The 26,126-nt window shown below is 46.5% G+C and overlaps 1 protein-coding gene across 1 annotated transcript; it reads right to left on the bottom strand.

The window, feature by feature from the left end:
* Positions 1–3,059: 3,059 nt before the first annotated feature.
* LOC113255871 (olfactory receptor 9-like) lies at positions 3,060–26,078 on the bottom strand. Its single transcript, XM_026499610.2, is given in 5 exon segments — positions 3,060–3,397; positions 3,400–3,753; positions 3,756–3,847; positions 3,849–4,009; positions 25,884–26,078. Coding segments are annotated over 5 exon segments (1,140 nt in total).
* Between the last annotated feature and the right edge of the window lie 48 nt (positions 26,079–26,126).

The raw sequence follows: 26,126 nt of genomic DNA, 5'->3' as shown, positions 1-26,126 counted from the left end.
CCAGCAGAGGAGCCCGATGCGGTGCTGGATCCCGGAACCCCGGGATCACTCCCTGATCTGAAGGCAGACGCTTAATGACTGAGCCACCTAGGCGCCCCCTAACTCCTCATCTCCTGTTGCGGTTCCGGCCCTGCTTGAATAACACCTGGGGATAGATTTGCCAGATTTAACAAACGAAAATACAAGATGTCCAGTTAAATTTGACTTTCTGATGAACAATAAATAATTTTTAATGTAAATATGTCCCGAATATTTCTTTTAAAAAAAAAGATTTTATTTTTAAGTAATCCCTACACCCAACATGGGGCTCACACTCACAACCCAAAGATCAAGAGTCACACGCTCCACCACCTGAGCCAGCCAGGCGTCCCCCGAATATTTCTTTCCCTGGAAAGATAAAAGAGTGCTAAATCCCTGTGACCAAATATTTTATGTGACATACTTATACTAAAAAATTGTTAGTTGTTTATCTGAAATCCAAATTTAACAGAGCATTCTGTATTTTCCTAACAATTTTATCCAGGAACCCTGAAAATAGGGGACCTCCACCTCCAGAGCTGATGTCACTGTCTCAAGTGAGAAAAGCATGTAACCATCTAGGGCTGAGCCAGTCCGATTTCATCATTCCCTTCTCTTGTCACATCCTCCTGCTCAGAACAGTGGAGGAAAAGTTCTCTCCCCTCATCTTGTTCAGACACCAGCTCTGCCAGGAAGTCATCCTTGGGTCTGACTGTGATGCCTCATGTTGCCCCTCGGTCCACCTCTGTCTCACCCAGTCCTTGGTCAACTGAGGGAAAGTGGGTTCTTGTCTTCCTCATCAGATCTTTTCTGCACTATAAGAATATTAAATATTCATACCTTCCCATCTTTCTTTTTCCCAGGCCATCTAACACCAACACATTCCTAACCCTTCGTCCACTTCCTTGCCCTGAAAATTGGACTGTAAAACAATAAAAATTCTTTTGGAAGGCAATTCGGCAATATGTTTCAAAAGCTCTGAAACTGTCATGTTTTTAGTCAGCAATTCTATTTCTAGACTTTTGTGCTCATAAAAGACCTAAGAATACAAAGATATAAGTGCAACAATTTCTCTCTCTGCAATATTTATAACAAAAATGATTAATTCCAATAAGAGCAGTGATGAGGTTGTGGAATATCGGTGAGGTTCAGTGGGGTGGAGTCCGGAGCCAATGACCAAGAAAGAATTCTTGAGGCATCTTTGGTGCAAAATGGTGGTTTATTAAAGCACAGGGACAGGACCCGTGGGCAGAAAGAGCTGCTGCCCGGGTTGTGAGGGGCGGCTGATTACATACTATGGGGTTGGGGGAGGTGAGGAAAAAAGGGAGGTTGAGAAAATACTTTCATATGTTAAAGAAGATTCACAGGATACTGGAGGCCTTGCCATTGTCAAGTTAAGGTTGTTTTTCCCTCTAGCAAGACATTAACATTAAGCTGGTTGGGAACTTCCTGGAGGCTGCAGATTATAAGGACATTTAATTGTATCTACATTCCCTTCCGGAAGCTAGGTTATTGATAGAAATGCTTTGTTCTTGTAAACTGCTAAGACATTTGTAAACTGAGGGAGACTTAAGTCTTGCAGGATTGTGGTGTCTATAGGTTAACTGTTTCTTTGTCCTTTAGGGCAGCCAGGAGTGCCTGAGGAATGTCACGTACACCCCATGGCGGGGGGGGGGGGGGGGGGGGGGGGGGGGGGGGGGGGGTTGCAAGGCGTCAGTTTCTGCTTTGTCCTCAGCTTGCCTTCTGTTCCCTCATCAGCAGTTGCTTAATATTATAGTATATATCCATATATTGATACTATAAGGATATTAAAATCATGCTTTAGAAGTCTCCCTATATGGTAAAGTGCCACAATATAGTTTAATAAAGTGAAAAATAAAGGTTATAGAACAACTTAAACAGTAAAATCCCATTTTCAGTTTTTAAAAATACGTTTATATACATATATAGAGGGAAACCAGAGTGCAATAATTTCCCAAGGACATTAACACCAAAATGGTAATAGTTATTTTCTTTTCTTCTGAATGAAAAATTCTTTGCAATTAACAATGTTAATTTTGTAAACTGAAAATCAATGCTACTTTAAAGACCCCCATTTATTGTATCTTGAGAGTGATTTTCCCCACTTGTACCGGCCCCTCCTATGGCTTCTTGCTGAAGGAGAATTCATGAACAAACAAGAACTGGCTTCCCAAGAAAAGTAAAATGGTGCCAGGTCTCTCTGGCCAGCAAACCAATGTGGCCTCCAAGTAGAAATAGGGGACAGTTTACAAGAAACAAAAGCATCATCTTGGGAGTTTAGGGGCCAGATCAGACCTTCTGATTGGTCAAGGAAGAGAAATTGTATGTGCCTTTCTACCTTAGGACCAGAGGAGAAAATAAAGAGCAAGTCAGGCAGCAGGTGAGAAAGAAGCTAAGTATTGAATATTAACGTCTCAGGGATCCCAGGATAGCCACTGTTAAATCAGGAGCAATGTACTAGACAGACGCTTCCAGACCTAAAGCAGCACCAAGCAAGACTTGGTGCCTGAGTGTCTGAGCCCAGACCTTACTCCTGCTCCTTCCCTGCCAATCCAGTCACACAGACCAGACCTCGTGCCTGGAGTAAAGGAGCTCTTGTTGTACCAAAGGCAACTGATATGAGAAACAAAGGCTCGCAGTGAGGAGTCTGGGAGAAGAAGAAAGAGGTATCTCCAGGAATCATAGCCCCAGAAGGTGCCCTGAGCCTCAGAACAGAGCAGGAATGGCTCGATCTTCACACAAGATGGACACAGTCGTCTTCCCTCTCAACCTTCCCTCAAGTGCATGCTTTTGCAGTTCTACACCTACAAACAAGTCAGGTCAAGGCCTCACGAGGAGATTCCCAGAAGCGGAGCTCTGAGCAGGACGTCAGTGGCTTGGGCCCTCCAGCTGGGCAGGCCAAGGAATCCCACTCTCACGGTGCACAGAGCAGGCCAGACCCCTGGGGTCTCAGGGTCCTAGCTTCTCTCTCCTCTGAAAATATCCAAGGATCAGGCCTTATCTCCAAGAACTCGACGGAATCAAGGACTCCAAAGGTATCTCTTCATAAGGCGTCTCATTGCCCCTGTGACCTCCTTGTTCCTCAGAGTGTAGACAAAAGGGTTGAACACCGGAGTGACAACCAAATAGAAGAGAGCAAGTATCTGGTCCGTGTCCTGAGAGGAGCCTGCCCAAGGCCTCATATAGGCAACGGTCCCAGTCCCAAAAAAGAGCATGACCACAGACAGGTGGGAGGAACAGGTAGAGAAGACTTTTCGACGTCCCTGCGATGTCGCGACCCCAAGGATGGTGACAAAGATACAGGCATAGGAGGCTATGATCAGTAAGAAGGGGGTCAGGACAAAGGCTGTCGTGACGCAAGATTGCCCACGTCACCCCAGAAGGTGCTGGCACTAGCCAGTCTCAGCACAGGCAGGATATCACACAGGAAGTGGTGGATGGTGTTGGCACCACAGAAGGGCAAAGTGAAGATGAAGATGGAGTGAGTGGTACCCGTGAGGATGCCCATGAGGCGGGAGGCCCCCACCATACTCGCACACGCTCTCCGGTTCATCAGGGTGGTAGAATGCAGTGGCCTAGAGATGGCAGCGTAGCGGTCATAGGCCATGGCGGTAAGCAAACAGCATTCAGCGATGCCAAAGACGACAAAGAAATACAGCTGGGTGAAGCAGCTGGCAGGTGAGACGGTGGGGCAGGAGGCAAGGGGGTCAGCCGCGTCCTAGGCACGCTAGCTGTGGTGTAGAGGGTTTCCACCAGGGAGAAGTGGCGAAGGAAGAAGTACATGGGGGAGTGCAGGGCAGAGTCCGCCAGCGAGGAGGTTCATTAGGGAGTTGCCCAGCAAGGTGACCCGGTAGATGCAAACTGCTCCCCAAAACAGTGGGCCCCGAAGCGAACCAAAACCTGAGAACCCCAGCAAAACAAATCCCGTTACTGCTGTGCCATTGCCAGCCGCCATGTCCTCAAGTCCGGGCTGGAGGAAGGAGCTGAGAGGGGGCTCATGCAGCCCCAGAAGCCACCCCGGCAAAGACAAAGGCTCCCGCTGCCGCAGGAAAGGCGTAAAATAGTCTGCAAGAACATTCCAGTTCCCGGGAATAGGATGGGTGAGCGCCTGAGCTGCTAGCAATTCCCTCGCAGAAAATCCCTCAGAACCGAAAGATTAACCAGGGGAGTGGAGAAGGCAGACCTTCCTCCAGCCTGGGAACTTGAAAGACCCCAGGGTGGTCGTTCTATTCACTGAGTACTGGGTTCTAGGAGCCAAGAGCAGGGACAGGTAGAACAGCTACCTTTTGAGAAAGTGGTGGCAAAAATGGGCAGAAAGGTGGGTGAGCAAACAGAATAAATAAGGCTGGCAGGAAACTAGAAGAAACATAGATCCACCGTGAGGCAGAGGAAGAGCTGGAGTGAGAACAAGAGACAGAAAGAGAAGACACGGCATCACAGGCTATGGAGAGAAGGCAGGGGGTGCTTTTACCCGCAGATGAGTCCCCTTGGCCCTCAGGATGCCCCTCCCCGGAGGCACATCACCAGGAGCTCTGGCCCCCCAGGAGCCTGATTCCCAGGGGAGAGGGAGGGAAAGTAGGCGGGGGAAGCTAAGGAGGGGGAAGGCAGGTTTGTCTGGGTCCAGGAAGAAGGAAGCAGTTTTCTCCCCCCGCTTCACCATGCCTAAGCACCTCCGAATTCCCTGCGGTCAAGCCTGGGGTCTGGATCCCACCCAAGGACAACGGAGAGACCACAATGCAGAGGGGTTGGGATGTATCGAGGGTCCCCCTGCAAGGCCCGAACGAATGTGGGCTCAGAAACCAAGTGTTCTAGCTCCCTGACCGGTGCCTGTCTGCCGAGCTGCTCAGCCTGCCGCCCTCACGACTGCCCTCAGCCGGCGGCCCCTTCCCAGAATTGGTCCGAGGCTTCTGCTTGACAGCACCCGGAAAGTAGGGAAGCACTTTTTCAAAATCCTCTTGTAAAATAGTGCTAATACTCAAAAAAAAGAAATTGCTGCAAATAGCAACAGGCCTGACTTCTGGTAGAACTTCCCCAGCTACCCCAGGGATTCAACCTGTCCTCAGCTGCTGCGGAAAGCGGAAAGCGTTAGAAATACGAAACACTCGGGGCCTCTGGGTGGCTCAGTTGGTTAAGCAGCTGACTCTTGATTCAGCTCAGGTCATGACCTCAAGGTCCTGGGGTCAAGCCCTGCCTCAGGCTCCGTGCTTCTCATATTAACCTTCTTTCGTTGTCTTTTCCGGTGTCTCCTGCCGGGTGCCAAGACTCCCTCACTGCCGTGACTTCCAGCTGACGACGATCCTTTCTACTCAAGGAGGTTCATACATGTTGGACTGGCTGCCTCTGCCTTTGGCAGCTCCTGTGTAAGGGTCCCCAGCTGACCAGTGTTGATGCATGGGCGGGGACATCCCTACACCCCTATTCAGCAGGAAGAAGTTACAGAAGAGAAGACCTTCCACCCTGAGCAGCCTTAAAGAATTAAGGGTCGAAATTGTTCAGGGGGGAATGATGTGGAGAACAAAGGTGAGAAGGAAATGTAGATAAAATTAAATTTCCTTATAACCTGCAGCCCATTGACAAATACTTGAGGCAATCCGAGGATGACATTCCTCCAGAAAACGCCTAGTGTCTTTATGTTAATACTTCGCTAGAGGGAAAAACAACCTTAGCTTGACAAGATCTAGGCCTCCAGGATCCTGTGAGTCTTTAGCATATGAAAGTCCTCTTCGAAACTTCCTTTCCTTCCCCCAGCTCCGAAGTATATAACCGATTGCTCCTCACAACCCTAGTGTAGCTCTTTCTGCCCATGGGTCCTGTCCCGTGCTTTAAAAAAAACAATTTTTTGCACCAGAAAAAAAAAAAAGGTTTGTTTTTAAAAGTTAATTTATTGGTAGAGGAAAGGGGTATACAACAATACACTTAAAATATTAAGTGATAAAAGCAAGGTAAAGAAATAAATTCTCAATAGAAAATATATATCAGATAGATGGACACCAAAGTACTAACAATGATAGGCTCTAAATGGAATAGACTTGGAGTTTTCGTTATGTTCCTTTATGTCGGGTTTTTTTTTTTTTTTAGTATCTATGTATATTTTAAGATTTATTCATTTGACGGAGAGCAGATGTGTGCACGTGAGTGGGGGGAGGTGCAGAGGGAGAAGGAGGAGAAAAATCTTCAGGCCGACTCCCCGCTGAGCAGGGCTCCAGGCGCGGGGCTCCATCTCACTACCCATGGGATCAGGACCTGAGCAGAAATCAAGACTCACTCACTCAACCAACTGAGTCACCCAAATGCCCCTTAATATATTTTTGATCCAATGATCATACAGTAGGAAAAAATATATATATGAAATATTAAAAGAGGGGTTCCTGGGGGGCTCAGATGGATAAGCATCTGCCTTTGGCTCAGGTCGTGATCTCCAGGTCCTGGAATAGAGCCCCATTGGGCTCCCAGCTCAGCGGGGAGTCTGCTTCTCCCTCTCCCTCTTCCTCTCCCCTGCTTGTGCCCTCTCCCGCATGCGAATAAATGAAATCTTTTTTTAAAAAAAGAAAAAAAAATTAGAAGAAAAAGATGAAATTTGTTTTGACATATTTTGATACTTTTAAGTGTCTAATATATTTTCAGTCATTTATGCCTACTTACACCTTTGGAGATGTTTTTATTAATAGTTTAATTTTGTAATTTGATCAGTAGTGAATGTTTCTGAGTATTTCCCAAGCTGTGAGTGAAGCACAGCTATGGACACTTAGGTCGTTTTCAGATTTATGATGGTGAGCATTTCTGCAAGTTTCCAATTTAAAAGAGTTACAAATAAAAACAGCAGGGGGCGTGAGAAGTCTGAAAAGGAGCCCAAAAAGGCAGATTTTTTTTTTTTCCTAAAGAGCGCCAGATTCCATAGTTCGTTCAAAATGGGATCGCATTGCCCCCTTGTGGCGAATCTCAGAGTAGCCATTTTCGACGTCGGCTCCTGTCTGGGAGCTGTGTTGGGGGTAGTAAAAGCGAAGGGCTTTGAAGATTTTCTACTTATTCCAATTTCAACCTGCAGAAGAGGGAACTGAGATCTTCTCAGTTTGTAACCTGCTAGGGAGCGTCCCAGGTGAAATCTGAAACCGGCCCCCGTACTCAGAGGGCAGGGAGAGACTGAAGAAAGAGGAGGCCACTCCAGGTGGGTAGGTGGCAGTTTTAATAAGCAAAGGGAACTTACATACGAGGCTTGTCTTGTGCGGCAGCAAGACGAATGGATCCCTGCACCTGCCCATTGCGTCTTAAGAGTTTATAAAGAGGCCCTAAGTGGGTTCAGTCACGTACACCAGGCAGCTACTGTCAACACCACATCACTATCTCAAGGCTGTGTCCTTGGAGCAGCCCCTGGGAGCAGGAAAGGCAAGTGGAACCCACATTTCAAGAGCGGCGGGGGGGGGGGGGGGGGGGGGCTAGGAGCCTGTGATCACCGCGGCCCAGCTCACAGGTCAACCGGTGGTCACGTCTTTTCAATGACCTTCTCCAGCAGATCTAGGAAAGCTCATTTGGTTTACCCAAGATAACTCAGCGAATTAAGGGCAGAGCTGAGACCAGTAATAACATGTGTCATTTACAGGTCATGCCATCATTGCATAAACCACCTCCCCAGATCCTGACACAAGGCGCTTCCATTAATCCCAGCCTACAGTTGAGGAATGAGTGAGAGAGATGAAGTGTCTTGTCCAAGGTCACACAGCCTGAGAGCAGCAGAGCCAGAACTCAAACACGGTCTCTCTGCCCCCAAAGCCAGTGTAACTGAACACTACAAACCCAGTCTGTCAAACCCAGCGCCTACCCTACATGTCTCTGTAATGTGTGTGTATCTAGATCACAGAAAGAAAATGCCTTGGAGACATCTGCTCTATTCTCATCATGTTACAGAAGAGGAAACAAAGATGGAGGAGGGATAGATAGAATTTTTCCACAGTCACCCAGGGACAGAGCTAGAGCTGAGGGCAGGTTCCCCATCTAATGCCCTCTCTCAGCCTGTTTTACCTACCTGTCTATTGCAACTCTGCGTGCGTGCACGTGCCTGTGAACACGTGTGCCGTGGGGGTGCACGTAGGTTCCATACATGTGTATGCAGTTTTGTGTGCAGGGACCATCCTACACATAGGAAGAGGAGCCATGAAGTCCCCAGAGTAAGCCCCACCAGTAACAGGAGCTTCTCAAATTGGCACCTGCCCCTTTGCAGAGCCTTGAGTTTGGACCAAAGAGTTTAAAGGAAGAAAGGAGTCATCGGTGGTGTAAGGCCCCACAAGTGGGGCCCTGAGGGACTAAGGGTGCTTCAGTGGTGCAATAACCCGGGGGTATACAGTCAATCCTTGAACAACATGGGGGTTAGAAGTGCCAACCTCCCCACACACACAGTCAAAAATTCACTTATAACTTTTGACCCCCAAAAAACATAACTGCTGATGACCTACTGTTGACCAGAAGCCTTACCAGTAACATAGTCAACTAATACCTATTTTGTATGTTATATGTATTATATGCTGTATGCTCGTGATAAAATGAGCTAGAGAAAAGGAAATGTTACTAAGAAAATCGTAAGGAAGAGAAAACACATAGTACGGTACTAAGAAAAATCTACAGGACTCGTGTAGTTCAAACCCACCCTGTTCAAGGGTCAACTGTACTTCCCTGAAGTGCAGTGTGCAAGGCTCAAAGGGACACGTGAGGCCACCGGGGAGGGGGGTGGAGTCAAACATCCTATAAAAAGGCAGAGCTCAAACCATAAGCCCCTTTCTCTCCCAGGAGAAGAAGCCCAGGGGACCAAAATAGGACATCCCCCAACCAAGAAGCGTAGCCTCTTCCATGTTCCTTCTTCAGCACAGAACTCCACGTCTGAGCCTCTACATGGATCCTGTGGATGGGGAAGCAGGCGAACTGAGACAGAACAGAGCTGGTAGAAAAGGCAGGACTGGCAGGAGAGGGGAAACATGGCCAGAGACAAGGGAGGAACTTTCCCGATGCCGCCGAGGTGGGGGTGCCCTAGTGCCGGCAAGCTCATGCCAGAGCACTCGAGGGCAAGATGGCAAGCAGCCAAGCACAAAGACCACAGGCCCTATGCAGACACATACCGTTGACAGAGAAGAGCCACTCCTGCCTCAAGTAGGATGTTTTCATCCACCTATGGATGTAGGTGAGGGGATTTCCACCAAACCAGATTTCACATTCCTGGAAAACTCCAATTAGCTGTTCCCCTGCTTGAGAATCTTTATCTGCCTGCTCCTCAAGTTCATATCCTGTCTACCCTTCCAGACCCAGCACAGACGCACCACTGAGAAATCTCCCCCCATTCTCCCATAGAAACCACATCACCCCACAGTCTTCCATGTAGTATTACCTCAAAACTTAGTAGCTTGAAACAACAAATATTTGTTATCTCATGGTTTCGCAGGCAGGAGTCCAGGTATGAATTAGCTGGGTGCCTGTGGCTCTCACAAGACTGTAATTAAGATGTCAGCTGGGCTGGGGCGCCTGGGTGGCTCAGTCATTAAGCATCTGCCTTCGGCTCAGGGCGTGATCCCAGCGTTATGGGATCGAGCCCACATCAGGCTCCTCCGCTGGGAGCCTGCGTTTTCCTCTCCCACTCCCCCTGCTTGTGTTCCCTCTCTCGCTGGCTGTCTCTCTCTCTGTCAAATAAATAAATAAAATCTTAAAAAAAAAAAAAAAAAGATGTCAACTGGGCTGCCTTCTCTCAAGGCTCCACAGGGGAGAAGGGTGTGCTTCCAAGCTGACTCACGGGGCAGTTGGCAGGCCTTAGGTGCTTACTGCCTGGGGACATCAATCCCTGACCACGTGGACATCTTCACAGGGCAGCTCACACCTCCAAGGAAGGGAGCAAAGGAGAGAGTGAGAGAGAGTGAGCAAGACTGAAGTCACAGTCTTTTTGTGACCTAATCTCGAAAGTGACATCCCATCACTTTGGCTGTGCACAGTTAGGAGTGAGTCAGTAATTCTAGCCTGAAGAGATCCTGATTACAAAAAGACTGTGACTTCAGTTTTTCTCCCTCTCTCTCACTCAGAGGGAGGGCATCTGCCATTTGTGAGCGGCCCGATGGAGAGGCCCGCAAGACAAGGGACCAATGTGTCCATTTGCTCAAGGGAATGGGGTTACCTGAAGGCTCAAACCCCAGGAGGTGGGGAGCAGTGGGCGCCAGCAGAGGGGTGCTACCCACCGTGCAGCTGTGACCATGGCATTGCCTGAGCAGCCCCTGAGCTTAGCACGGGGCTGAGTGTCCACTTCAGCTACACCCATCATCCCCCTCGTGAGCCAAGCACGACGGTCACCTCTTTACAGATACCAACGCTGAGGCGAGAGAGAGGCGATGCGTCTGACTTGTTCCAGGGCCCATTAGTCAGTGACCCAGCCAGGATTCCAACCCAAGCTCTGACCCAATCCCATGCCCTTTCTACCTCAACTGCCTGCCACTGATCACTTTCCAGGTTAGATTCCTGGCTTCAGCAATGTCCACAATAGCTAAATCGTGGAAGGAGCCAAGATGCCCTTCAACAGATGACTGGATTAAGAAGCTGTGGTCCATATATACGATGGAATATTACTCAGCCATCAAAAAGAACGATCTCTCAACATTTGCTGCAACATGGACGGCACTGGAGGAGATTATGCTAAGCGAAATAAGTCAAGCAGAGAAAGACAATTATCATATGGTTTCACTCATTTATGGAACATAAGAAGGAGGAAGAGCAGTAGGAGAAGAAAGGGAAGAAGAAAGGGGGGGTAAATAGAAGGGGGAATGAACCATGAGCGACTATGGACTCTGGGAAACAAACTGAGGGCTTCAGAGGGGAGGGGGGTGGGGGAATGGGATAGACTGGTGATGGGTAGTAAGGAGGGCACGTATTGCATGGTGCACTGGGTGTTATACACAACTAATGAATCATGGAACTTTACATCAAAAACTAGGGATGTACTGTATGGTGACTAACATAACATAATAAAAAATTATTATAAAAAAATAAAAATAAAAAAATAAACTACGTCAAGAAGATTTAAAAAAAAAAAAGATTCCTGGCTTCACCACCTACAAGTGGGTGAGTGCCGTGGGCATGTTGTTGAACCTCTCAGAGACTTGATATTCTCACCTGTAAAATAAAGATAATTCTTACCTCTTGGGGTTGTTGTGAGAATTCAGGAACAAAGTGTTTGAAAACACGTAGCACAATGTCTGGTGTAGGATCAAAACCAGCGTTGTGCCCCATGAATCAGAGAGATAGAGGTGAGTTTACTACATCCATTTCCACCCTGGCCTGGGAAGACAGTAAAATTTCAAAACCATAAGGAAAAAGGATACCAAGATTGGAGAAAGTATGGGACTAAAGGAAAAATACCTTGAAAGTGTTCAAGTGTTCACTTGCAGTGAACGGAAGACTCAGGAGGCCCTCCTGTCACAGACCTCAAGGGCAAGGAGAGGGCTTTCTTGGTCACGTGTTTATTCAGGTGCAAATAGAAATCGGTTGGCTGCGGCATCTGGGGGGTGTGTTCATGGGGGGACATGAGGAGAGCCAAGGAGAAGGAAAATGAACTGTTGGCCAACCCCACAAAGGTCAGACGATGAAACTGACCTCAAGGTGCCACTGAAGACATCACAATTAGACCCAAGAAACTAGGGCTTCCCTGTAGAGATCATGAAAGAACACAAAGTCTAGGAACTCCATTCACCCTGAACCCCCGACCTTCTTGACCTTCCTGAGGCAAGCTTTCTCTTTGTAGGGAAAACTGGTGAGCGAAGATCTCATAGGTGCTAAGAGTTCCCAAGAGAAAGAGGCGGGGGCCCAGGACCGGCCTCTCCAACCCCACGAGACACTTCTCACTTTAAAAGCCTAAGTGGGAACTTGCAACCCCCCAGATGTATGTATGGCATTATTAACAAAGGCTTTCTCCCCGTGGGTTTTGTGAGAGTTTTAATTAATTCCCTCATGTCAGCCGTGTCTCTCCGTTTCCCTCAGGCCTGCTTCCCAGCTCCACCGTCCCCAGGGCCTCTGCAACAGCAATTTCCTGCTCCAAAGGATCACGACTCGGCGAGCACAGCAGTAATCACAGCCACCACAGTTCCCCGATGACTTTTGTCCCTCAACGTTTAAAAAAAGGAAAAAGTTGGCAGCCTAGCAATGAATAGAACTCTTCAGCAATTTCCTGTCATTATCTCATTCCGTCCTCACATCGACCCCACGACAGGCCTAACAGCCATTACTCCCGTGTTCTAACAATGGGAAAACTAAGGAACCATGTGACAACAAAGTCACTTGTCCATCAAGAGTGGAACTGGGACTTGAAACCTAGAAGCCAAATCCCTGGCTCCCGGTCCAGGACACCCTAATGCGCCACCCAGTCCTGCCCATCATGGGGCCCCCTCTCCTACCAGCTCTGTCCCCACATTGGTTACGTGACCTCTGAAAGCCCAGCTCCTTCCAACACCAAGAGGCCACAGCATCCCACACAGCAACCAGGAACAGCTGACCTCCTCTAAGAGGTCCCCTACTTCCTCATGACCTCACCACTGAACCTGGCTTCTGGAACATGGACCAGTGAACCCTTTGGGGATGGTCATTGCTCCCTGCCCACAGTCTTCACTATGCCCCTGTAACACCACCACAACTCCAGCGGATCATCTGCCTCCTCCCTCCCACTTCCACCCCAGAGCTGCAGAGAGACTCACTACTTCCATGTGTTAATGTCCCGTCTTGGTTCTTGTCGCACAACGTGAAGACCTCACCAGGACAGACTGAACACCACAAGATGGCAAAAGCTAAATGTGGGAACAAAGGAAAGAAATAGAAAGAAAGGAAATTTTTTAAAAAAGAAAAAGAAAGGTAGGGATGTAAGATGGAGCCAGGAACGAAACTAAAAACCAAAATGGAAGACCCATGCCCTTCTTAAGGGGAAGCCACAAGTCTGGCCAAAACAGTTTGGCAGCCAATCGAGAAAGGAAAGCCTGATCAGTTCCAGAGTTCATGGTGTCCAAGAGATAAAACAGAGACAGGCTACTCAGGGCAGTACAATTATTCTCGGAGCCAGGACCAGACAGAAACTTTGCCCCAGGACACCCCTAGAGAGAGGACTGTGGTTCACATCCTTGCATTGCCTTGAGAGTGAGTTACCCAGGATGGGTTGTAATAACTGCCCTCAACACAGGAGAGGCCATCACACCAAAGGACCTCGGGGTTTGTGGGGAGAGGTGGGGTGCACCCGCTCCGTCTTGATACAGCTTGATCTAGGCTTGATCTCAACCTTGGCTCTACTGATGGTTGGGGCCAGATAATTCTTTGGTGAATGTCCTGTGCATCCTAGGATGTTTCCCAGCATGCCCGGCTTCTACCCACTAGACGCCAGGAGCACCCTTCCCCAAAACAGTGACAAACAAAATGTCTTCAGATATAGCCAAATGTCCCTCAGGGGACAAAATCGCTGAGAACCACTGATCCCACAGTAGAAATCATTGCTCCTATTTTCTTTTTAATGTGGAGAGGCAAAGAAGGGACCTCGTTTTATTTTTATTATTTTTATAGCTTTATTGAAGTATAATTTATAGACTATAAAAATTCATTTATTTAAAATATGCAATTCACGGGGCGCCTGGGTAGCGCAGTCGTTAAGCGTCTGCCTTCGGCTCAGGGCGTGATCCCGGCGTTCTGGGATCGAGCCCCACATCGGTCTCCTCCGCTGGGAGCCTGCTTCTTCCTCTCCCACTCCCCCTGCTTGTGTTCCCTCTCTCACTGGCTGTCTCTCTGTCACATAAATAAATAAAATCTTTTAAAAAAAATATGCAATTCAGCGTTTGCTGTGTTTGTTTCTTAGTATACTCACAGGGCTGTGTAACCATCACCACTATCTAAGTTTAGAACATCTTCATCATTTCGGAAAGTAACTGCAGGTGCCAAAGCAGTCACTCCCTGTTCTCCTTTTCCCCCAGCCTCTGGCAATAAGTAATCTGGTATTTTTCTTATGGATTTGCCTATTATGGACATTTTATATTATAGAATCATGCAAAGTATGGGGGGTTTTTTGTGCCTCGTTTCTTTCATTCCACATAATTTTTTCAGGTTTTGTCCATATCATCAGTACTTCAACCCTTTTTATTGCCAAGTAATATTCCATTATATGGAGATACCATATTTTACTTATCCATTCATCAGTTTATAGACATGGGGTTGTTTACACTTTGGGGCTATTATTAATAATTCTGCTATGAGCTTTCATGTACAAGCTTTTGTGTGGACATTTGGTTTTAACTCCCTTGGGCATAACCCTAAGGATGGAATGGTTGGGTTATATGATAGCTCTAAGTTTAGTAGTTTGACAAGTTGCCAGTTTTTCAAAATAACTGCACCCTTTTATGTTCAGACCAGCAATAAATAATGGTTCTAATTTCTCCACATCCAGCACTTGTTGGCTGGTTTATAGTGGTGTTCATCTGCTCTATTTCTCAGTTGATCTTCCTCCTAGCTGTCCTGTCCATTATTGGAAGTGGAATGTGGACGTCTCCAGAAATTACTGTTCATTGTCTATTTCTGCCTCCAGTTCCGCCAGGTTTGGCTTCCTGTATTTGTTGTTAGGTGTCTCTAGTAATATCAGGCAAAAATAGAGGTTAAAACAGAAGTTATTATGGAGACCAAGAAAAATATTTTATAGGAATATGGCATTCACTCTATAGTGAAGGCAATAATAGACATTAAGTTGAAATAAATGAAGTGGGAATTTTTAAAAATAGAGAAAATCAGCAAAACAGAAAGTTGAGTCTTTGAAAAGATCAACAAAGTGGACAAACATCCAGCTAGACTGACCAAGAAAAAGAATAAAAGTATTAAAATCAGGAATGAAAGAGAAGCTATCACTACTAAACTTACAGAACTAAAAAGAGATTAGGGGTGCCTGGGTGGCTCAGTCGGTTAAGCCTCTGCCTTCGGCTTGGGTCAAGATCCCAGGGTCCTGGGATCGAGTCCTGCATTAGGCTCCTGGCAAGCAAGGAGCCTGCGTCTCCCTCTGCCTGCTGCTCTCCCTGCTTGTGCTCTCGCACACACTCTCTTTCTCTCTCTGACAAATAAATAAATTAAATCTTTTTAAAAAATAAGAAAGATTATAAGAGGATACTATGTGTCCAACATCTGGACCTCCTTAGCAATCCTATTTATTGCTTTTTTTTTTTCCTTTTCCTTGTAGATGGGCCATACTCTCCTGTTTCTTTGCATGTCTCATAATTTTTTGTTGAAAATTGGACATTTTAAATAATATTATGTGGCAGCTCTAAAAATCAGATTCCCACATCCTTGGGGAGTTTTGTTGTTGCCGTTTGTTACCGTTGTTTATTTAGTGACTTTCCTGGACTAATTCTGTGAAGTCTATATTCTTTGTTACGTGTGGCCATCTGAGTTTCTGCTTGGCCAGCTTAGCAGGGAGCTAATGATCAAACGGAGATTTCCTTCAGTGCCTTGACCATTAAATCTCCGCGCTTTGCTGAGGCGCTGTGTGTGTGCGTGTGTGTGTGCTGTGGCATGGCTTTGACTTTCCAGCAGTTTACAACTCCCACTTCATCTGCATTTCCTGCTTGTATGGATTCCCTAGGTCAGCCGGAGGTGAGAGATGTGCAGCTGTGTACCGCTACCTTGCATTCCAGACCCTCAGGATAGAATAAGAGATTTTCAAAGCCCATTATAGACATCCCCAAATTCTCCTTTCAAGATTTTAGCCAGCCCCTTGTTTGCCCCATAAGATTGCCACATCAGGCAGCAGCAATTTTTAAATATTGCCGCTGATTATCTAACCAATGCCCTACTGGTAGGGATTTCCTCACCGAACACATAAAGAGAAGCCCTGTAAATGGGGCTTTCCCAGGCATCTTTCCGACAAGTCAACGAGTGACAATTCTCTGGAAAACAGCTCTTTTGGGAGCGCAAGCCCATTCTACCCCTTCCAGTAGCTGCTAGGGTCCTGGGTTTTGCAGTTCCTGTGGATCCAACGCCACTGGTTTCAAGGCTACGTGGAGCTGGGGAGAGACGGTAAGAATAGGGAGACTTAAAACACCACGAAACTCACTGTACTTGCGAGATTCCACCATTTGTCTTAAAAAAAAAAAAAAAGCTCATTGGGTTGTAAGCCTTTGGTTAATTTCTAGAGTTCTCAAACACTCAATTTTGACAATTTTTGTCAGTGTTCTTACTGCTTTCATGGAAAAACATGTTTTCAGAGGTCTTTACTCCACCATTCCAGAAGCACTTCCTCCTGTCCTTAGTTTGTTTTTTTTTTTTTAAGATTTTATTTTTACTTATTTGACAGAGAGAGAGACAGCCAGCGAGAGAGGGAACACAAGCAGGGGGAGTGGGAGAGGAAGAAGCAGGCTCATAGCGGAGGAGCCCGATGTGGGGCTCGATCCCATAACGCTGGGATCACACCCTGAGCCGAAGGCAGACGCTTAACCGCTGTGCCACCCAGGCGCCCCTCCTGTCCTTAGTTTTTATCACATTTCCTTCATAGTTCCCTGGGGTCTCAGAAGGGAGTGGGTCCTGAAGAAACAACGGAACCAAAAAAGATTTCAAGGACTTCACGTCTGCCTTTTGCCAGATCCCAGAGTCATAAAACCTCAGGATGAGCCCTCTGTTTCCCCATGACCACGGTTTTTGGGGTGCGGGGATGCAATAGCCATGTTGGGAGACCAGGGCCAGCGCTGACGGGGAGTGCCTCAGGAACTGGGTAGGACTGGAGCTGTTGGGATGAGTGAGGAGTGAGACCCCAGCTTTTGTGGTATTAGTAAGTTGGTCCCTAAGACTACCACTCATGGTTTTCCATTGTTTTTAGTGCCTATGTTGCAAGGGGGAAATACAATTTTCACAGTGTTTCACAACATATAGAACCATGAGTAACTTTCTATAATTGTCATAACTGACTTCACATTCTATCTACAACCTGGATGTGGCAGGCAGGGCCACTCAGAGACTGAGAGAATACTAGCCCTCTTCATTTTCCAGGCTCTGGGTATAATAAAAAACAAAGAAATGCCAGAACAGAGTTACTCAAATATTGATGTACTTTACCAACCAAAACTTTGAATACAATCAATAAACACAAAGACAATGGGACCTTATTTGGCAATAAGATGAAGGCTATACTTGAGGCCCTTCATGGATACAAGGCCCAGGCCCCGTAGTTTTCCTGGTTCCACTAGTACTAAGGCTCCTCCTTTCTGTGCTGCTGGGGAGTTCTTTGCTTCCCAGTGGGAGGGAGGGAGAATTCAGCTAAGCCGCACCAACTATGAATCCTCTGTTGCCAGGAGAGCCGCCTACAGCTCAGCAGATCAAAGTGGTGAGTCCTCCCCACCAACCCAAGGAGGTGAGAAGTACGTGGTTCCCAACCACAGCGGCGTCTCAGCCCTGGTCACGGCCTCCTGCCTCTCTGGGGGGGGGGGGGGGGAATCATCTCCTGTGTTCTAATGGGGTGCTGTACCCCTCTGTTAAGAGGGAGCTGTTACAGAGCAGTCCAGAAGAAGCCTAGAAGAGATGCTTTATCTAAATAAATCATTCCCTAGTATCATACAAGCAAGAGTCCTTCTAGACCTAGATCTTCAGGAGGAAAGGTTTCTTGTGGACCCTTCCTCTCTCTCTACCCATGTTCAAACTTCAGATTGTAGCCAAATGCTAACAGAAAATTTCCTCTGTCCAGATTTTACCAGATCCGAATTACCTCTGGTTTCATGAATGAAGCAGACGTGCGCCGTAGCCGGTTTCCTCACAATTCACCCACAGTGAAGCGGGGGAGCGAGGTCCTTGTCTCACGGAGCTGAAGAATGAATCTCGCGACAACGGAGAGTGAGTAAAGCGACAGAAGTTTATTAAGTAAAGATACAGAGAGAGCTCTCAAGAGTGAGAGGGGTTCCGACAGGGTTGCCAGCGGGGCCTTTAGGGTTGGTCTTTTATAAAAAGCTAACCAAGGAACTTAAATCCTTTAACATCTCTGTTGATAACACCTTCCATGGCTTACTTCCTTTTTAGGGTCTGGTTATTCTTTTTTGGTCACAGGTGATGATCATAAAGACACCCACCCCACACAACCCACCCTGCACGCCTAGGGCACGGTGGTCCGATCTGTCCCCTATCTCTGGGTTCCCCACACCTCCACATTTTGGGGATTTCTGTAAGCCTGATCACACAGCTCTCTCTCCCTACCTAGCCCCGCCTGTCCCTTACTCAAAAGCAAGCATACCTGATCCTAGTGAGGGTTAATTTTTCTCCCAAATCCATAAAATCTAGTTTCATATTAGGAAACCATATACTGGGGCTCCTGGGTTGCTCTGTCGGTTAAGCGTCCAGCTCTTGATTTCCACCCAGGCCATGATCTCAGGGTCGTGAGCCGCACATCAGGCTCCATGCTCAGGGGACATCTGCTTGGGATTCTCTCCCTCTCTCTCTGACCCTCCTCACCCTGCCCCCGGCTCATATGCCCACTTGCTTGCTCTCTGTCTCTTTCTCTCTAATAAATAAATGCATAAAATCTTTTTTTAAAGGCATATATTGTCCTGATATTAAGATCTTGACCCTATTCCTTCAAATTTATAACCCTAACAGGACTGAGCTAAGGAACACTTGCCTTCTTCCCAAGCCCGCAGTACCTCTACTTGGTCCCTCAGCCCTCCCAGGCCAGGTGCAAGGTCCAAATTCTCATCCACAACTCTGTTCCCTGACAGAAGGAAAGGGCAAGTGTCGATCCTTAGCACACATCACGGTGTGCATTCTAACACGTATCTGATGGCTTCCATGATTTTTGCTGTGATATACCAATACATCACATTTGAACCTAAGAGGGTACACGCAGGAGTTACACAACAAATATATATTTAACAAGAGCACACTGGGGTGCTGGCGGGCCCCAGCTACTCTGCCCCCCCACCCCCTCCGGCTCCCTGTCAGTTGTCCTTATGAGCACAGGAGACCGAAGGTGAAAGTCTGCCGGCTGCAGGCTAAAACAAGACACTTTAGCACAGCCACGCCTTCAAAAGGTAAATCATCGCTCTGGGTTAGCCAGTAGCTGTTTACACTCGCCGTTCTGACCCTTACTCCAAGCCTGCACTTTGCCCTGTTCCGGAAGCTGAGCACCCAGCCCCAGTCCCTGCCCCAACCCCAGGAATGGGCTCATCTGATCCTCTGGCCCTGACCATTGCTCACTGACCAGGCCCCTGATCTTCCATCCAGGTCCTCCTGCCACACCTCCCTGCCCAATCGTGGCCAGACTCCGTTTGGTCCTATTTACCCAAGCCTGGTCTCAGGCCCCAGACAGCTCCTGTTTGACCCCACCTGTGAGGGGCTCGGTCTCTAGGCCTGACTATGTGGGCATCGCTGCTAGATCGGGTCCTTTGCCACCACTCCTCCCTGAGGTCAAGCTCTGGAACGTCCAGCCAGCTAAGCCCTGCACAGCACTGCTTCCTGGAAGAGTGAGAGGGACTAAGGACCTGAGCTCACAGGCTTCAGACCCCTTTTCAGACAATAAAGTGATTTCTTAAGATAGTGCTTCTCAAACTTGAATACACATAGGAATGACCTGGGGACCTTGTTGAAATGCGGCTTTAGATTCACCGGGTCTGGGATGGGGCCCAAGACTGCAGTTCTAAGAAATACTCAGATGAAGCCAATAGTGTTGGTCCAGGGACTACACTGTGAGTAGCAAGTTTCTAGAATACTAACTATTGTCATTTTGCAAAATTAAAAAAAAATATTTCACAGTAACAACAGCCCTAACGTCACCAAGGGAAGAGGAGAAATTGTTCCCTCGCAGTTCGCTCCAGCCCGCAGAATTTGGAGTCTGTCCCATGCATATTTTGCACTAATCACATGCAATACTGCTTTGAATTTCACATACAAGTGTCCTGTATGTTGTGATGAGCACTGGATGTTATATATACGTGTTGAATTACTACACCAGAAACTAATATTATACTGTATGTTAACTAACTGGAATTTAAATAAAAACTTGCTTTAAAAGTCTCCTATGTGTGTTTTGTTCACTACTCACACATCTGGTTCCTTTACAGCATTCATTCATTCTGCAAACAAGACTGGTTATTACTGTGCTGAGGCTATAGGGACATAGTCCCTGTGCTCCATAAGCCAATGGGCTTTTAAAGGAGACAGACACGTAAATAGGTATTTTTGGCACCATATGGTACGTACAACAATAGTATCTGTATACAGTGTGAGGGAAAAGAGGCCCAGGACAGTATCAGAATCGGGGAGGCAGCAGGAAAGCCATTCTGGGCAAAGGAGAGCCTGAGTGGAGCTAACGAACAGAAGCGGTGAGCCAAGTGAGGCGTAGGGGACCCGCCCAGCAGAGGCTCCAGCACGAAACAGCTGGGTAGCAGGGGAGCCGCACACCCTTGGGGTTGTCAAAGCACGTCAGCGAAGGAGAAGACCTCAGAGAAGAGGCTGAGGTGTCAGCCAGGGGCTGATCACAGAAGGCCTTCCTGCCGTGGCAAGCAGCTTGGACTTTATCCTGTGGACGACAAGGAGGAAACAATTCAGATTTTTAAATAAGGGCATGGCATGGTGATGTTTGTGTTTTAGGTAAATCATGTTTGGCGACTGTGTGGAGAATGGATTTGAAGGTGACAAAACTGGACAGCTGTTTTCATGGTCCAGAAACCAGATGACATGGGCCTGAATTTACAGCAGTGGCGGTTGGGATGAGAGAGACAGATTCAAGATGTGTTGAGAAGGAGTTTGGAAGTACCCGGCAAGATTTAGTGATGAATTGAATGCGGACGGGAGTGAGAGAACAGGAGGGTGAAGAATGGCTCCCGGGACCTTGGCTTGGGGGAATTACAATGTATCCAACTGAATCAGAGAGGACAGGAAGAGTTGCTGGAATAGAGTTCCAAACCGGAGCCAACCTCTATGCTAATGGGTCTCCAGTATTTATCTCTAGCCTGAAATGCTCTTCAGAATTCCAGATTCACATATTTAACTGCTCATTGGACATATCACCTTCAAGCCAGCATGCCAAAACCAAATTCACCATCTTAAAAAAAAAAAAAAAAAAAAAAAAAGTCCTTACTCTGGTAAATTGCCTCCAGTGACCAGAGCCAGAAGTCTCAGAGCAGCCTGTTAAGAACTACAAATGTTCACAGGGCGCCTGGGTGGCCCAGTCAGTTACGCGTCTGACTCTTGGTTTCAGTTCAGGCCCTCATCTCAGGGTCCTGAGATTGACCCAGCCTGGGGCTATGCCCTCAGAGAGGAGTCAGCTTGAGAGCTCCCTGCCCCTTCCCCCCCCCAAATAAATAAATAAGCGTCTGTAGTTAAGCGTCTGCCTTCGGCTCAGGTCGTGGTCCTGGGGTCCTGAGATCAAGTCCCGCATTGGGCTCCCTGCTCTCCCTCTGCCTGCTGCTCCCCCCACCACCCCGACTGTGTTCTCTCTCTCGGTCAAATAAGTGGGTAAAATCTTAAAAAGAAAAAAAACAAGAAGTTCTGGGGATGGACGGTGGCAATGATTGCACAATAATGGGAATGAAATGAATGCTGCTAATTATACACTTAAAGTTGATTTAAATCGTAACATTTATGTATATTATGCATATTTTACCCAAATTTTGTAAATGAAAAATAAAATACTACTTCTTACCACCTCCTATATAAATCTTGTCTCTGTCCCCACTACAGCTCCATTTTTCATTATCCATTCACTGGACTGTTGTAAATCATCTCTCTTTTTTAATCTCTTCTAATTTTTATGTAATTCCAATATAATTAATATACAGTGTTATAGTAGTTCCGGGTGTACAATACAGTGATTCAACAATTCTATACAGTACTCCATGCTTATCATGATAAGAGTACTTGTTTTTTTTAAGATTTTTATTTATTTATTTGACAGAGGGAGAGACAGCCAGGGAGAGAGGGAACACAAGCAGGGGGAGTGGGAGAGGAAGAAGCAGGCTCCTAGTGGAGAAGTCTGATGTGGGGCTCGATCCCAGAACGCTGGGATCACACCTGAGCCAAAGGCAGACACTTAATGACTGCGCCACCCAGGCGCCCCGATAAGAGTACTTTTAATCCCCTTTATCTGTTTCACCCCTACCCCCAAACCCCCCCACCCCCCACAACCATCAGTCTATTCTCTATATTTAAGAGTCTGGTTTTTTGTTTGCATCTTTTTTTCTTTGTTCATCTGTTTTGTTTCTTAAATTCCCCACATGAGTGAAATCATAGGGTATTTGTCTTTCTCTGACTTACTTCGCTTATACCTTCTAGGTCCATCCACGTTGTTGCAAATGGCAAGATCCCATTCTTTTAAATGCTGAATAATATTCCATTGTGTGTGTGTATTATATGAGTATATATATATATATATATATATATATATATATATATATATATCTCACAGCCTCTTTATCCATTCATCTATCTTTGGAAACTTGGGTTGCTGCTATATCTTGGCTATTGTAAATAATGCTACAATAAACATAGGGGCATATATACCATTTGAATTAGTGTTTTTATTTTCTTTGGGTAACTACCCAGTAGTAGAATTACTGGATCATATGGTAGTTCTACTTTTAATTTTTTGAGGAACTTCCATACTGTTTTCCACAGTGGCCGCACCAGTTTGCATTCCCACCAACAGTGCACAAAAGTTCCTTTTTCTCCACATCCTCACCAACATTTGCTTTTTCCTTAGGTTTCTGATTTAGCCATTCTGACAGGTGTGAGATAATATCTCAGTGTGGTTTTGATTTGCATTTCCCTGATGATGAGTGATGTTAAGCATCTTTTCATGTGTCTTTTGGCCATCTGGATGTCTTCTTTGGGAAAATGTCTATTCATAACTTCTGACTTTTTAATGGGATTATTTGTGTTTTGTTTTTTTTTTTGTTTTTGTTTTTGTTTTTTGCATTGACTTGTATAAATTCCTTATGTATTTTGGACATTAACCCCTTATGAGATATATCATTTGCAAATATCTTCTCCCATTCAGTGGGTTGTCTTTTTGTTTTGTTGATGGTTTCCTTTGCTGTGCAAAAGCTTTGTATTTTGATGTCATCCTGATAGTTTAAGTTTGCTTTTGTTTCCCTTGCCGAAGGAGATATATCTAAAAAAATATGTTTCTACAGCTGATGTCAATGCAAATCGTCTCTCAGCTGGTCTCCCAGGCTCCAGTCTTTTTTCCTGTAAATCCAGTCATCAGAGAGATGCTTCCAACAAGACATCAGACCATATGACTCCTTCCCATTTCCTATAGGATAAGATCCAAAGTCCTTAGGTTGGCATACAAGATCCTCAATGATACAGATATTTATCAATGAAATGGACCCTTTATCAGTGATATGGACCTTTATTCATCCATCCAATAAATATGTGTTGAGTCATCTCTGAGACCGACACTAGAAATGGCCCTGAGTATATATGGCAATGAAGAGGAAAATACGCTTTCTGACAATGTAGAGTTAATTCACTAGAGGAAATAGCAGGCTTTAAAATGTTGACAAAAATTTTCAATTATAAATTGTGATAAAATTTTTTGTTGTTTATTGATCACATGAGTTTTTGATGCAGGCTGGCTGGGTCCAAAGACCAGAAGGAGGAGGGGGTCACGCAGGACCAGCCAAGAGGATCTTTGGCTGGCGCAGGATGCGAATCAAATACAAGCTGGAAAATGCTTCTGACAAGCCCACCCGGTCACTCCTTAGATGTTACCTGTTGTGCGGGAAGAGTCCAAAGATATCATTAACTCCTTGACCTTTATAAGGAGGACACACATTATCTGTTCTATAAAGCATGTGTAAGGCAGGGGTGTAGGTCCTACCAAGAATAGAAGCAGGAAAAGGGTCCCTTTAGTTTATCTGTCTCATTTGCAGTGTCTACTACTTGCCAGGCACCACGCTAGGTGCTGGACATATGATGATAAGGAAAAAAGACATAATCCTTGCTCATATGGAGCTTATTGTCAGAAACTAATCAGATAATAACAGCAACAAATAGTAATTACAAACTGAGCTCAGAGTTCTTGACCTAGATGGGGGAAGGGAAGGGATGCTTTCACTCTAAGACCTGAAAGTTAAGGAAAAGTTAAGTAGGCAGGAGAGAGGAGGGGACTGCTGCAAGGAAAGAGAGCATAGTAGGCAAAGAAAATGACAAGCTCAAAGGCACCGAAGCAAAGAGAAGGGAGAGAGTGTGAGAAGTGAAAGATTGCATAGCTCAAGCTTGGCGAGCGTAGAATGGGGTGAAGCGGCCAGAGGCTAGATCTGCAGGGCCTTTGGGCCTCCATAAGGATTTTGGATTTTATGCTAATGGTGATAGGAATTCACTACAGGATTTTAAGTAGGGGGTGGCCGTGGGGAAACCAGTAACGAGGCTATTGTAATGGGCCAGACAGACCAGGGTTGGGGCCTGCTCTGTGCCCGTGGAGGTGCTAGAAGTGCGTGAAATAAAGATAAATCTGGAAGCAGAGCTGGTGCGACTTGGAGATAGCTTGGATATGGGAGTAAGGGAAAAAGAAACTCAAAAAATGAGTCCTAGGAATTGTGTTAGACTTTTTTAAGTGTAATAATATTCTGGTTATATTTTTTGTTACGTATCTTTTAAAGAAATATATTAAAATATTTACAGATGAACAGACATGTCTAGGGTTTACTTCAAAACAATACCCAGGGTGGAAGGGGAAAGCAGATGAGGCTATGGATGGGGCAGGACTGACCATGGCTTGATGGTTGTGTTGAGGCTGGATGATGTATACACGGGGGCGCGTGACTCTGCCAGTTTTTGTGTGTATTCAAAATCTTTCATCGTACAAAGTTTAAAAAGAGAGAAGCAGCAGAAAGAGAAAGAAGAGGTGAGGGGGTGGAGGAGGAAGCAAGAGATGGAGAAATAAAATAAGTCCTAGGTTTTTGCTTAAGCAATTGAGAAGCTGATGGTACCGTTTATTGAGATGGTGAGAACGAGCAAAAGAAACTTCAGGAATACCATTTTGGATGTATTAATTGACACATCCAGGACACATGCTGAGGAATTTGTCAAGTAGGCAACTGGATATGCAAATCAGAATGAAACTCAGGAGTAAAGTCTGCATTAAAGAGATTAATATGTGAATAATTAAACCCATGAAAATGGGTGAAGTTACTTAATGATATAATGTAGACAGAGGGAGACCTAAAGCTAAACCTAAAGAAACAAAATCTAGAGGTTGAGTAGATAAGAAAGACCTAAGAAAGGAGTCTGAGAAGGAAGAGCCAGAAGTATAAAAACAAGAAGGCTGTGATGTTGGGACAACTTAGATGAGAAGTACTCCAAGGAGGAAGTAGTAGTCAACGGTTCCTCAGGACGGTAAGAGGTCAAATAAGATAAAAACAGGGAATAGCTACTGGATCTTGCCGGGGCACCGCCCCCAGTGCTGCAGCCGTGGCCCCGTTGATTCAGGAGAAGGACGAGGCACAGACAGGATAGCTTGCGAAAGAGAGCGTCGGTGCAGGGGACGACCGCCGCGAGTGCGATCGCCCCGCACAGCTGCAACCTCGCGTATTTATTGGCAACAATCAAAAACAATCACAATCAAGGGAGTGATCCGTATTACATTCTAGTGAATAGTGGTGCATCACGGGGAAGGTCACGGGATAGTAGTGGTACATCACGGGGAAGGTCACGGGGTAGTAGTGGTGTCTCACGGGGAAGGTCACAGGGTAGTAGTGGTGCCTCACGGGGAAGGTCACGGGGTAGTAGTGGTACATCACAGGGAAGGTCACAGGGTAGTGGTGCATCACAGGGAAGGTCACGGGGTAGTAGTGGTGCATCACGGGGAAGGTCACGGGGTAGTAGTGGTATATCACGGGGAAGGTCACGGGGTAGTAGTGGTACATCACAGGGAAGGTCACGGGGTAGTAGTGGTGCCTCACGGGGAAGGTCACAGGGTAGTAGTGGTACATCACAGGGAAGGTCACGGGGTAGTAGTGGTGCATCACGGGGAAGGTCACGGGGTAGTAGTGGTGCCTCATGGTGAAGGTCACGGGGTAGTAGTGGTGCATCACGGGGAAGGTCACGGGTAGTAGGGTACATCACGGGGAAGGTCACGG

This window comes from Ursus arctos, unplaced genomic scaffold (assembly GCF_023065955.2).
Source record: "Ursus arctos isolate Adak ecotype North America unplaced genomic scaffold, UrsArc2.0 scaffold_21, whole genome shotgun sequence".
NCBI classification, from domain to species: domain Eukaryota; kingdom Metazoa; phylum Chordata; class Mammalia; order Carnivora; family Ursidae; genus Ursus; species Ursus arctos.
This window is presented reverse-complemented; position numbering and strand designations above follow the sequence as displayed.